Source organism: Drosophila montana, unplaced genomic scaffold, assembly GCF_035044405.1.
Source record: "Drosophila montana isolate Dmon_TW-CO22-7 unplaced genomic scaffold, ASM3504440v1 contig_3526_1, whole genome shotgun sequence".
NCBI lineage: Eukaryota > Metazoa > Arthropoda > Insecta > Diptera > Drosophilidae > Drosophila > Drosophila montana.
In genome coordinates, this window is record NW_026998405.1 from 89133 (window position 1) to 103843 (window position 14711).

At 41.9% G+C, this 14711-nt stretch overlaps 1 protein-coding gene and 1 long non-coding RNA gene across 3 annotated transcripts in view; one reads left to right on the forward strand and one right to left on the reverse strand.

Annotated features, from left to right (window-relative positions):
• LOC135435179 (uncharacterized) overlaps window positions 1-11733 on the reverse strand; it is a 31471-nt gene extending 19738 nt beyond the window's left edge. Inside the window, exons 1-2 of one of the 2 annotated variants that reach the window (XM_064692099.1) lie at window positions 11055-11733; window positions 3208-4987 (exon numbers count right to left, since the gene is read on the reverse strand). In XM_064692099.1, coding sequence (XP_064548169.1) covers window positions 3208-4447 — 1240 coding nt within the window. In that variant the 5' untranslated portion in view covers window positions 4448-4987; window positions 11055-11733. The remainder of the gene's footprint in view (window positions 1-3207; window positions 4988-11054) is intronic. The other variant, XM_064692098.1, reaches the window with a different exon arrangement.
• On the forward strand, window positions 4804-13560 carry LOC135435184 (uncharacterized). Its single transcript, XR_010437347.1, has 2 exons — window positions 4804-5029; window positions 13410-13560. It is a non-coding gene; the product is annotated as an uncharacterized LOC135435184 (long non-coding RNA).
• Window positions 13561-14711: the final 1151 nt, after the last annotated feature.

The window sequence follows — 14711 nt, forward strand, 5'->3', positions numbered from 1 at the left end:
GCCAAATTGCATTTTGCAGAACCTGCGCTGTGACTAGTCCAGAGACACCCACTAAATAGTTAGACGTTGTTATTAGGAATTAGCCAAAGAAAAAGAATGGGAAAAGCAACTAAACAAATATTATTAACGTGTTATATTTAGATTAGACTTTAATTAGAGCAGACAGCATAGTTGGGTTAAGTTTATAGAATGTGGAATGCAGAATGTTAAAAGACACAAACTAGCTAAATAACTATAGATGAGACAAATTAAGCTTAGGCAGTCCGATTAATTGGCTACAAATGAGGTTAAGTTAGGAGAGAAAAACTCTCAAAAGCTAAACTTCTTTAAAGCTGATTTTAACTTCTCTTTATAAACAATAAAAGCCGTTTGCAGTTCTTAGCCAAGTTCAATGCAAAATAAACAAACTTAAGGTTTTCTCAGCGTTGCCAAAAAAAAAGAGAAAAAATCAAATATTCAATATTTAAGCCACAATTTCGTTTAAAGCCATTCGCAAATATTTTCTTAACTTTAACTTTTGCTTATTGGCATTAAAAGCATTTAAAGAACTCAACAGTTGTCAAAATTGAACACACATCCATCTATTTAACGTCTAGTTTAAAACTCAACTAACTATCTCTATCTCTCTCTCTTTCTCTATATATACATACATATATATGTCTCCCTCAGTCTCTCTATCTATCTTTCTATCTCTGTCTATCTCTCTCTCTCTATACATGGAGGGAGGGGGAAAGAGGGGATATATATATAGATATCTCGCTCTCTCTATCTCGTTCTATATATATATCTCTCTCTTTTTCTCTTTATATAGCTCTCTCTCTCCCTCTCTGTCTATCTCTTCCTCTCTCTCTCTGTCTATCTCTTCCTCTCTCTCTGTCTATCTCTTCCTCTCGGTCTGTCTATCTCTATTCCCTCTCTCTCTCTCTCTCTTTCTATTTATCTCTTTCCATCACTCGCCCCTCTTTCCCCCTCCCTCCACACCCATCAGCTACTTCATATACGCCTGCTTAAATTGATCTGCTTAATTTTAGTTTTTGTTTAATGTGTTCGCAAATTACCCATCAGCTGTTGGCTGCCAATTGCCTTGCCCCACCCCGCCCCACCACACCCCGACCACGCCCCTCAGCAGCTGCCATTTGGCTGCGCTAAACGTTTCGGCTGGCATCTGGCGTCCAGTCAAGTGTCTGCGACCTGGTATTTCGCAGCTTGTTTGATGGATTTCTAAGTGCGTGTATTGCGCTGATTTTTCAAAGGAAAAACAAAAAAACGAAAAACAGACAACGATCGAAAAATAGAAAGAAAATGAGTCAAGAAAAACAGCTTTGGGGAACTATTTGCGGAGCTGCTTCGGGCGCAAAAGTGTCGCGTTTAATGATTAATTAGCTGATTATTCGGTGCTTTTTGGAAGTAGTTGTTGTTGTTTCTCTTGTTGTTGTTGTTGTTCTTTTGTCTACGTGCGACTGGGAAAAGCCTCCAATGCGTTGACTCAGCGCCTCAATTATTCATGCACAGTGGCCCCTGAAAGTATCTGTCTGCAATTTGGCGTGGAGTGTGGCCAACTTATTCAAAGTTCAAGATGTTGTCATTGTTGTTGTTGTTTTTGTTGTTGTTGTTGTTGTAGCTGTGGCCCTTAAGTAGACATTTTAATTTGGTTTGTCGTTTTTGCTCTGCTTGGCAGCTGTCCCAAGTGCCTGCCTGCCCCTCCCCCCCCCCCTCCGCCACGCCTTAACGATGTCACACCCCTTTGACTTTGACAGCGCAGCATTTGTGGCATGCTTTATTTACTTTGAATTTGCGACGTAAATATTTAATAATTGAGTCCTTGGCACACAGAGCAACAGAGAGAGAGAGAGAGAGGGAGAAGGGGGGGGGACAATCAACAACAACACAATTAGAGCAACAACAACAGCTGACAAATGATGCTAAGGCTGAACGCCTCTTCGTCCCACAGTTGTCTACATCGCGCATACGACCTGTGGCCCAGGCCAGGCCAGGGCCTCGCTGCATTTGTGTGCGTGTGTGTGTGTGTGTGTGGCTTTTCCATTGAAAACCTGTTGCACAGTTCAGCGCCTGCTGACGTCAGCAGCGAGCTGTGTTTATCCTCTTTATTGATTTTTCGAGCACCCATCAAATATAAACCCAAACACTTTCAAGCAACACTGAGCGAAAAGGCGTGACCTAGGAGGAAGTTATTATGCGCCTGAATGTGAGCTCATTAAGATTTACGAGTGTTTTGTCAGTGTAGACATATGGGAAAAATAATATTTTGACAAAGTTCTCTTCGTGTTTCTCTATGTTTTTCTCTCTCTATTCGCTACACTGAACGAAAAGTTTGGTATTGTGCCAGAGCTTAATTGACTAATGATTAATGTGCCTATGCTAGATAATTAATTTTGTCTTCTATTTTTGACTTTATTTGTAGGCATTAACATAAACTATAAATTAGTATTTTGTTATGCTTAATATGAACATTGGGATTATAATTTAGAGAGCTTCAAAATGCTGGTTCAAACCCTTGTATACTAAACCGCTCCTTAAACCAAACAAGTTCTTTAAAAATATAAATCATATTCTTTTAAAAACGACTTGTTTCAAAATAAAGCAAACTCTTAAAGCAGACCAAACTAGATCCAAAGTATAAATAACTTTGGCTCCAATTTTGGCATTTATCTGACCATATTTGACAGATGTCAATTCAGGCCACAGATCGGATATAGCCCATATCTTGCATATGAAAATATGAGGGTATTGCAATATTTTCAGTACAACGGGCAAATGTAAGCTAAAATATAATTGTTTAATTGAAATCTTGACAAGTTAAAAGACAAACCAAGTTCTGAATCAAAAAATGTGTTCAAGAATGAGAAAAACGAAAATCACGAACCGAATTTCAAGGCCGGAAGCTGGTTCTATAAATCTAGACATATATCTTCTATAAAGATTTTAACTCGCCGAATTTGAAGAGAGCTTTACGTCCCTGTCCCTGCTCATATATATATCTAAAGATATGTCTTTAATGAAGATTATAATTCGTATCAAAATTTGCCACAGTGCATTCGCTACACTGTGCAAAAAAAATCACATCATATTCAAAACAGCTGAATATCAGTTTGAAGAGAGTTTAGTTTAGTTTCCCAAAGTATGTCTAAGTATATATTTTTGGTGATTCCCCAAGTTAACCCAAAGTTATTGGAAGTTAGGACTCACCTTTGTCGAGGCTGGCATTGCAGAACTTGAGCGCATCGTCGAGCCGATTGAGATGCATGCAGCTGGTGGCCTTCTCGATGATCTTCTTGGCCTGCAGCTCGGCGCCCCACCACTTCTCCACCAGACGCCTGACGAGCACGTCCGGCATGAACTTGGTGGGCGTGACGCCGCCCAGCGCATAGCCGCCCATGCCGGCCACCAGGGCGGACGCGGCGCTACCGGAGGCCATGGTCGTTGTGGCCGTTGCCGTGGTCGAAGCCACCGTTGTGGTGGTCACCGTGGTGGGCGCGGGCACAGCCAGACGCAATCCGAGGCCATGGGGAAAGCTGCTGCTGATCGGCGCGGGCGGCAGGCCCGGCATGAAGCGCGTCGATGAGCTGGCAAGTCCAAGGCCGAGGCCAAGACTGCTGCTGTTGGTGTTGGAGGCGGAGAAGGATGAGGATGAGGAGGTGGTGCTGGTCAAGGCCATGGCCTGCGGCAGACGCTCGGCGCTGCGCGGAAACTTGACATGGCAGATGTTGCACTGCGTGATCGTCTCGCAGCACTGGCCACAGAACGTGTGCCCGCAATTGGTCGTCACCGGAGCGCGCAGCATGTCCGCACAGAGCGGGCACAGCAGCGGATCGTAATCCTCGCTCAGCGCCGGACTCGGCACGCCTAGTTCTCGCGTCGGCGCATGCAAATCCAAATCCGTCTCCGGCAACAGCCCCAAAGCCAGCGTCTGCGCCCTCCAATTGTCCACATGCTGCAGCATCCGCTGGTAGCTCGACTTGCGACTCGACTCCAGCGCCTGGCTGGCCGACGGCAAGCCCCCCACGCCGCCCAGCTGGCGTATGTGCGCGGTCAGAGCGCTGGCCAGGACCGCCAGCTTGTCCAGCGGCACGTGTCCGTCCGGCTGCAGGCTGGCAATCAGCTCGTACACATTGAAAGCCTGCGCCAGGCTGCCCAAGCGGGCAAAGGACTCGCCCAGCAGAAAGGACAGCTGCTGCGAGCTGTTGTTGCTGCTGTTGTTGTTGTTGTTGTTGAGCAGCAGCGCGTGCAGCGTGTGCGTTGAGCTGGACAGCGGCCGTGCAGCAGCGCCCAAGTGTTGCAGCTGCTGCCGCTGCTGCTGTTGTTGATGCTGCTGCTGCTGCTGCAGTTGCAGTTGCAGTTGTTGCTGTTGATTCTCCTTGCGCAGCGCTTTCAGCGCCCGTTTGGTGGCCAGCGAGGGCTTCATGTAGTAGCCCTGGGAGAGCGGCATCCTGACAGCTGTTGCTGTTGCTGCTGCAGTTGTTGTTACTGTTGTTGTTGTTGTTGGTGTTGTTGTGCTGTGTAGCTGGCCGTTGTCACGTATGCGACTGCGACGACGACGACGACGTCGACGCGACGTCTGCTAATGAACCGTTTTCTTTTTGCTTTTTCTCTTCCTTTTTCTTTTTATATTTATTAAGTTGAGTTTTGTTGCCTTGAATGTGTTTAATTGTTGTTATTGTTACACTTATTGTTGTTGCCTTTTTGTCATGCTAATTTTTTGTATTTTATGCACTTCACTTGAGCTCTTCATATCAGCAACTGGCACCAAAAATATTAAATTAATTTGCTTATATGCATGGATTTATATGTACGTATATATATTTAATATATTTTATTTGATTTTTATTTTTGAGAGCGACGACGCGTGCGTTGCCCTTCGCAGTTTGACAGTGACTGGAGTTGGTTATTTGTTGCTGGCGCTGCTCGTGTTGGATGTTGGGCGTTTGGTGTTGGGTCAGCGGAAGCGACGACGCGCTCGGTTTGGCATCTGAAAGCAGAAGACGAGACGAGACGAGAAATAAAATCGACTGTGTGTAGAAATTTTACGTAACGTACAAAATGCCGTTTTGCGTTTCTGCCTGATTCTGTCTGCCGCCATCGCAGCTTTTGATTCTGTTTTATAATTCACACGCACGCACACACACACACAGGCGCACACGAAGAGCGGCAATGCGAGCGCACGCAGCTGAAGAGCGCGCGCGCCACTCTCTCGCTCTCCCGCTGTTTCTCTTTGATTTAATTTTCGTTTTATTGCCTGCGCTGCGCTGCCTATTTTATGACAGCTGCAGCGACAACAGAAAAATAAGAATTACCGTATCTATTACTGAACCCGTGTGTACAGGTCTGCTATCTCTTGTTACTTGCATCTCTCTGCCAGTTCCTCTCTCTCGCTCTCTCTCTCTCTCTCTCTCTCTCTGTCTGTTTCTCGTGCAGTGACGTGACATTTGTCGCGTATTCTGTTAATTGACTGGCCTAAAATTCTGAGCTTTGCAGCTGCCGAGCAGCCCCACCATTTGAGACTTTGGCGCGTTACATAAACGGTCAACGAACTTGCCGCAAAGAGCAGCGACTGGCATTAAAACTGTATGTGTGCTTGACACAGCGCGTGTAAATGATTTGGGGCTGTGTAGTCTAGCCCAATCAACGCATTGACACTCAATTTTTCAATTACCAGCGGGGCCGCACATGTTATTACATAATATTATGAAAATTAACACTGAATCACGAAGCAACTGACGCGGACGCTGGCGCAAGTAACGAAATCAAAATCAAATTCGTCGACACACACACACACACGCTCGCACTCACGTAGGCACAAAAACAAAGCAGAACGTTTGCCCGCACTCGGGCAATAACAACACGAAGAGCAACAGCTAAAACTCAAACAACGCCACATTTACAGCAGCAGTCGCTCTCTTCACACACACACACACACACAGACACAGCTGCTGCTGCTCTCGCGCGCTGTTAGCGCTCTTCAGAACTGTTCTCGTGGCTTAAGAGCAACTTCGGTGCGTGTGTGTGTTTCTGTGCTGTTGCGAGTGTTTTGCTGCTGTCGTTAATATTGCGCACGTTTTTCTTTGACGTTCAGTTTTTGTATCTAGAAGATAAACAATGCCGGCACAACACACCAACACATACACACAGACACGCACGCACACACTCCCATAAAGAGCGTCGTGGCCATTGGCAACGCTCGAATGTTTTTGCTTTTGTTATGTAAACAATATTTTTTTCGCTTCATGTTCGCTTCTATTTTTTTTCGGTTATAATTTGTTTACATCTCGCATCACACACACACACACACACACACACACACACATAAACAGATAAACAGCTACAGATACGTTTTCAATGTAAAACGAAAATCAAAGTGTGCCAAAAAGAAAATTGCGTGCAAATAAAAATGTTGATTTCTTATTGTTGTGTTTTGTTTGTTTTTGTTTTTTGGGTTTTCATTTTCACTTGGCTATCTCGCCAGCATGTGAATCGTATGATTATGCGAGCATGGCCCAGTTGCTTTGGCCGACTAAATATTTAGCATAAAATATCATGTTAAGTAATGCCGCAACATTGTCTAAGTCTATTGGTAGTTGGCCAAGAATATAGAAATACGAAATCTGAATATATGCTCGCCCGAAGGTTCTTATACATCTTGTTATTTATATCAATTTGATTGCTCTGCGCCAACAACAAAGGCAACAATCAGATTGAATGATTTTAAATAAACAGCTAGTTGCAGAACATTTTCAAAATCGTTTCAAATTAAATGTGTCATGGGTATATAATATACGCCTCTGACAAGGAAGCACTTCAATTAGATTCCAAAGCGTTTATGCAATGTTTGCGCTTGTAATTCTCAAGTGGTTCAAGCACCGAGTGGCTTAAGACTCTGTTAAGATCGGCAAAGCTGTTTAGAGTTCATTTCTCAATATTCTCTGTTTACTCTAGCGAAAAAGTTAGGAATAGCATCAATATACGATTCTAATGAAGTATTCCTTTTTATATGTGTATTAGCTAACACTGATTATGTGTACTGTTCGCTTGTAACTCTCAAGTGGTTTAAGCACTGAGTGGCTGAAGACTCTGTTAAGATCAGCAAAGCTTTTAAGAGTTCACAAATATTCTCAATCTCAATTCCCAACTAACTTACATTTAGATAAGATTTTAATGAAGTATCGCTTTTGTATGTGTGTTAGTCAACACTGTTTAGGTGTATTGTTCGCTTGTAATTCTCAAGTGGTTTAAGCACTGACTAGCTTAAGCCACTGTTAAGATCAGCGGAGCTTTTTAGAGCTTATTTCTAAATATTCTGTCTACTCTAGACCAACAAATCCTAAATAATTTACATCTGTATAAGATTCGCATAAAGTATCGTTTTGATATGTACGTTAACTAACACTGTTGATGCGCACTGTCTGCTTACAATTCCAGACTCTGCTATTGACGTGAGTCACTGCGTAAGCGTGTTAAAAAGCAACAGCTGTTTCGTATGATTTATTCTGCAGACAGTTCTTGCATAAACTAAATTTGCGACCCGCCTCCTTGCTGTTATTGAGCAACATGTGGCAACTTATCAATACACAAGGCATCTAGATAGACATGTTTATATAGCCTTAGCTCAACCTTGAAATACTTCAGACTGTGAGTCTAGCCTTCCAGGAACCACTTAAAATCACGTTATATTTCATAACCGTGCCGATATCGCTTCGTAACCCCTGTGTTACTCTCCATCGACTCGGATGTGGGCGTGTGAGTGCCGCAGACATTCAGTCAATATGTGTGACGCATTTGATGCGGTAAAAGTTGTTGAACAACTTTCAGTCGCTCGATTCTAACAGGTCTCGCTTTTAGATAATAGACCAGGCCTTTGCGTAAGTAGAAATTATGTATACGACTCGTGTAACAAGGTGCACATGTGTGTATCTAGATGCAATCGCTGACTGCCCGCGTATGTGTGTGTGTGTGTGTGTGTGTGTGTGTGTGTGTGTGTGAGGTCTTATATGACCTGGTAATTGCGTAATACTTATAACATCGCTGATAAACGTTCCTAAATGAACTGTAAATATATTGCTATCTCTGTTGCGCCTGCTGCTGGCTTTGTTGTTGTGTAAGAATATGCGCTGATATATGCAAACATACAAAGCACGCTTACATATATGTATATATGTATATACTTTGCCAGCTTTTCAACTATTTTTCTGTTCTTTTTATTTTTTAGCTTGTATTATGCAATGTCAATCATATTCCGCGATTGCATTTATCGTTGCCTCAGCCAACAGACGACTTGGCAGCAAATGGCGACAACATTCTGAGTCGGAGACTGGGCCTGCGACTTGGCCGAGGGCGGGAGGGAGGGAGGGGAGGGGAGGGGGTTACTTGGACTGGAGCTGACGGAAACCGAGACAAAAAGCAATTACAACGACAACGACAACGTCAACTGTTTGTTGTTTTCAAATACTCTACACATATGAATATACTGGAGCCATGTCTAAAAGGGGCCGGTTGCATAATCTCTTATTAGAAATCCAACTAGTTAGAGACTAAGCTCTTAACTGCTTCCGGTCTCTTCTAAGCATACACGACATTGTTAAGGAATTGGCTTCTATATCAAATATATAATTTTTGTATAAATATAGAAGCAAGTTGAACCGCGCTGGTTCAAACCCGAACTGAATCTTGATTTAAACAAATTGTTCAAACTGAGAAAATGCTTAGGTTGCACATAAAAAACTGTTCCGATAGCTGCAAAATATGAAAGCCTTTGACTTTGGAAACATTAACCAGATTGTTCCAATAGGCACTATATAATACAACTATATTAAGTAGAGAGGGAAAGGAGTGGGAAGAGGAGAGAAGAGAGGATGGAATCGCCTTCTGATAGTAATAAGGCCTATATATATATTCTATATTCTATATATTAACTTCCTATATCCCGATCTGTAAACAGTTTGAGTCGCTTTAAAGCTAGGGTATCTGTGAGTCGTGTTTGCCATTTAATAATAACAATCGCACATTGCTGGTACTTGTTGTTACTTAAGTCAATTGTTGTGGGTGGCGACAAGAAATTGCCATGAAATGCAATGTCAAATGCAAATGGGCGAAAGGTTCCACCAATTGACGGGCTCCACAAGTGTGCGTATGTGTGTGTGTGTATGTGTGTGTGTGAAAGGCATGAATTTTGGGCCTAATGAAATTACATAATTGCTGTGATTGCCATTCAATAAAGGGGCAGCAAAAAGCGAGAAGCGAGTGTTATGAAATCGCCGCAAACTTATGATACACAATTTTTCATTTTCATAAGCAATTTTCTTGCCGTTTCTTGTTGCCATCTGATTTGTGCTTTGATATTTGTTTTATTGGCTTTTCATTTGCTTTTTTTTTTACGGCGCGTTTTATGGCCACGATAAACGCCACAATAAAACAACAACAGCAACAAGAAGAAGATTTAAAAAAAAAACAGCTGGCCAGAATTATTGACTTGAGAGAATTTTATTGGCTAGCTTTTTATGGTTTTTCTTTTGGTTCGCCTTTGATTTGTCGCCCATTTCCGTTTGCTGCTGTGTTGCATAATGCCAAATTACTTGAGATTCTGGCTAATTGCTGCCACTCGCTTATGTAAGATCCAATTGTGGGCTACGCCCGTGACTCATGCGCTGACGAGTTGGCTTTTTGGCTTTTAAAATTGGCTTTTTGCATAAGGCCGAGGGAAATGTGAGCAAATGTTCAGTTAAGGGTTTTATAGCTTAACAGTTTTCAGTTGTTAGAGCCGAGTTGTTGTTGTTGTTGTTAACGGTCGCATAATGCGTCGCGTGTCGTAACGTCAACCTCAACGTCGACGTCGGCTGCGACGTTAACGTCAACGTCAACGTCAAAGGGGCGACGACGCTGCCCACGTCACGTAAACTGCTGCACGCCGGCAAATGTTGCCCCCGCTTGCAGCATGACGAGGGAGGGGAACTGTGGGGGGGGGGCCTGTTTTATTTGACAAGCGCTTCGGTTGTTGTTGCCGCAATTTGTTGCATTTCAATAAGGTCCAGAGTGTAAAAAACAAACTATAAAAAAAGCTGTCTACTTAAATAAGCTATAAATTTGAATATGCGATTAAAACTGTTCGCGCTATTTCTATATTTAACTTATTAATCACATTTGTTGTTTAACACAAATGTTGTCCGAGTTTGTTGATTGTTTATGTTATGCATTTTTTATTTAAATATTGAATCACTTTTTCAAGAGTTCAATAATTTTTGAAATAAAACTTTCAAAATAAAGAAGTGAATAAAATAATAAATAAAATAACTTAATATTATATATTTAATTTGTCTGCGAATATATTTATTTATTTATTACTCACAAATTAATCCCATAATTAACTGTACAACACATTACAATTGTAATTTGTTGTTTGTCAACTTTGTGTGAAATTACATCATTTGATTTAATTTAAATTCAATTGAAATATATTTATCATGCATATTGTTCAGAGGGCCGCATGCTTTTATCACAAATTAAATATATATTATTATCAAGTGCTGCCAATTTGATTTGCCAGAACGTCAACAACAACACGTTCGCCACAAAGCGAACAATAACAACAACAACAACAACAACATTTGGCGCAAACACAAACAAAAAACCGCTTAGTAATGCCTTTAAAAATATGGCAACACGTAAGCGGCGCAAAATGAACCCCAGCCAACGTCACCCCCCCTCGCCGACAAGCTGCTGGCAGCGCGCTGCAGCGCAGTTTGTTTTCACAATCAATTCGCAGAAACAACAAAAGCAACACAAATGAAAAACAGTTTTTCCGCCGATGTCGCTGCTGCTGCCGCTGCGCTGCTCAGCTGCTGCTGTTCAAAGAGCAATGCAACTAAGTTGAGCGCGCGCGTTCATTCACATTGCACACGCACACCAACGCAATCACACAGACGCGCGCACACACACACACACATATAGCAGGCGGCGTGTGGCCTGATGTCGTAACGTAACACAAGAGAGCACCCAATTGGCTGCTGTGCGCGCTCTCTTAGCGCCACTCTCTTCTTTTTTTTTACCTGTCGCATTGACAACTGCTGATTCTGGTGCTGCTTCTTCCTCTTCTTGTTTTACTTGTACTGCACGACCGCGCCTCCTGTCTAAGCAGCCACTCGCACACACACAGACACTCACACACAATAAATTCTTTTGTGTCAAAATTTATTGCCACACGCGAGACAACAACAAAACAGTGCAAAAATTCTTTGCTCAATTTTTTCTTCTAAATTTTTTATTTTGTTGTGCCGTTTTTATTCTTTTTTTTTCTCGAGGCGTGCGCGTAACTTTTGCCTTTGCTTTTTGCTTTTTTGTTTTGTAAGAACCCAACGGCTCGGCTTTACGTAACCCACAGACGGGTTTTACACATATCGCGCGGGCCAAACAAATATGTTTTTTTTTTATGCTATACGGCACTTCACTTTTGGGCTTAGCTGATTTTAAATTTATGCTTAGCAAATTAAACATGCACACACACACAGAAGCACACACTTGCAAAAACGATAAACGCGCTGGTTACGTTGACAAAATAGCGACGCGATGACGCTGCTGCCGTTGTTTTGTAATGCGCTTACGTTACGGTTACGCGACGAGCGGGGCCGTTGCTGTGTGGGGCAACGTGTTCGAATGCTGCTCGAAAGCGCGCGAGCGCTGCCTCTTCTTGCTGTACTTGACACGGCCGCTGTTCGACAGCAAATGAAGGCAGCGAGCAGTGTACAGTGAGCGCAGACCTCAAGCATTGGCAGCCCCACACACACGAAACGAGCAGCAGCGACTTTTGCGCGCTCTCTCTCTCTCTCGCTCACACATACTGTCATGCTATTATGTCACAGCGCTCTTAGGCAGCTAGCAGCGCTGTTGCGTCATCAATTTGGCGCTCTCTTTGAGTGAGCATAACTGCGGCTATTGTTGTTGTTGTTGGGCGCTGCTCTTGTTGCTGCTCGAATTTGCCGGCAAAACGTCAACTGTCAAATGGGGCGACGCCAAACTGAGGTAGCTGCTGTGTGTTAGCTGCTGGATTTTGGGCGGGGGCGTGCCAGGGGTGTGGGGTGTTATGTTAACGCCTACGCTGGCTCATCATTTATCGCATGTTGTGTGTGCTTCCGGCGCCACTCAACAATCAAGAGAGAAATGACATAAATGTTGCTGCTCCTGTTTGGTTTCATAAGTCTGTCATTTAACGCACATTACGTATGCGACGCTTTGACCTCATTTGGCGATCAAAAGAGAGCCAACAGCAGCTACAACAACTATGCTAAGCTGCAGGCAGCAGCATATGCTGCGCAGCGCTGGCTCAGCCAAGCAGAGACTGTTAAGCGCTTCGCCGCTCACATTTCAAGCTCAAGTTCAACGTTGGCGACGCTGACGTTGACGGCGACGGCGACGTCGCCTGCTGCATATTTCCAGTTTAACGTTTGATGTTGTTATTAACATTTTAAGTGGCTGTTGCTGGTGTTGCTTTTTATTTGCAGTTACTTTTTCGTAATTTGGTAATTTCAGGTGTCTGGTTTGTGTAAATATGCACACATGCATATGTACATATGTATCTGCATGTATATACACGGGCATCTACATATGGATTCCATGTGTTAACATTGCTCGCATTTGTTGCAACATTTTTCCACGCACGTCTCTTCGTAGGAAGTAATCGAACAGCAGCTCGTCTTGTTGTTGTTGCTGTTGTTGCTGCTGCTGTTAATCAACGGAAATTGCTTGGGAGTTTTGTAAATATGAGGAAATTCGTTAACGTTTTGCATAAGCTAATGGCAATGGAAGGCGTGTCGCTGTTTAAATTTGGTAATAACTGTGAAATGATGATTTTAGGTGTAATTTGTAGGCTCCAGCACTTCATATTGATTCAATTTCAATTTGAAAGCAGCCCAACCGTGCCAAGCGGCTTGGCAACATTGTTGCACGTCTCGCCCAAGGTCTTGGCAACATTGCGCGCTGTGGCAGCTGTCAGTTATGCAACTGAACTGACCCCAACAATAAACAAAACAATAAATTAACTTAAGCAACTACAATTTCAAGGTCAATCTTGCAGCGCAGACAACGTACTTCGCTGGCCAGCAAATAACATTAACATAGCCTGCTTTGCGGGCTGCGTTAACAGCAGCGCTAACAGCACACTTAACAGCAGCAGCCCAGAGGTAGGCTACAGGCGAAGATCGCGCTTAACAGCGCGCGGAGCTGTTAAAAAGTGTAACGGAAACAAATTTGACGTATTTTTCAAATATCAGGCTAAAAACAAATATGCTTAGGCAACTTCTTGGCCCACTTGTTAAATTTCCTTGAATAAAAACTATAAACAATTAGTTGTTGTATTTATCGTTTCAAAATTTGTATCTAAACCTTTATTGTTTTCTTTTTTCTTGCAGTTTTTCAATAAAACATATGCGAATTCGCCATCAAATAATGCCGTTATTAATTCCCATGAAAATTCATCAATATTATTGATTTCGTACAGAATTTATCGCCTGTCCGAGCGCAAAACTCAACAAATCGTGAAAATCGAACATGAAACAAATTTTCGAAATCAGTTTCCAAAACGAAAGCGAAAATGCTTCAGTTGCAGCAAATGTTAATTAGAGGCAAGTACAAAAAAAAAAAAATGTTAACAAATTCTGCTGTCGTTTTTGTTTTTGCTTTTGCTTCTAATTACAAACTAAAACTAATATCTGCAGCAATTTGCGCTATTTTCTCGAGCACTTGTGTTTAGTTTGTTAGCATTTGCAAGCACGCTTTTCCTGCTTTTCCTGCTTTTCACTATATTGTAGATTTCTCTCTCATTTACCTTTAAGTTTTTCATTTGTATGTATGTATATCTAGGTACATGTTAGTGTCCTTGCGTAGGCTGCTTTCATCATCTATATGTATATATATTTTTCTTCTTCTGTATTTATTTTGGATTTGTTTATTTGTTGTTTGTTATTCGATTTTCATTTAATATTTCATTTTGCATGCTGGCAACAACATTTAGGCGCAGTTTCCTCCTCCTCCTCCTCCGTCTTATTCATCTCTTTGTTTATATTATTTCTCTTATATGCATTGCTCTTTCTCTCAATTGCCGCAAGCAATTCTCGCTTTTTTCTCATTTTCTTGTTAGTTTTTGTTACTAATACAAACACTTTACAAATCGTTAGTTCTAAATTATTCGTAGCTTTTGCTTTAGCTTTAGCCGTTTAATTTATGTTTTTTTTTCTTTATTATTAGTTTTCTTTTTTGGTATTGTATTCCATATAAAATTATTTGCACACGCTTTCATCGCTAAATTCTCAAAATATAAATAAAGGCTCTAAAACGCATGTGTGTGTGTGTGTGTGTGTAGTGTGTGTCTCTTGTGAGTGTTGTATGTGTGTTGTCTTTGAGTTGTGTGAGTCTGTTTTGTGTATGTGTTTGAATGGTGTGTGTCTATTGTGTGTGTGTGTGTATGTGTGTGTGTGTGTTCTGTGTGTTGTGTCTGTTGCGTGTGTTGTTTAAATCTTTTGTTTAATTTGGGGACTTTTAGCTTTCTAAATTTTTGTTTGCAACAACTAACAATATATTTTTAAATTTATTTTGTATTTTTTTTTTTGTATTTTTAGTACATAATTTCCTGGATTTTCACTACATTTTTCATGCGTTTTTCTTTATCTGGATTTTATGCTTATTGAGTTTAAAATTCAACAACGTTTTCTCAT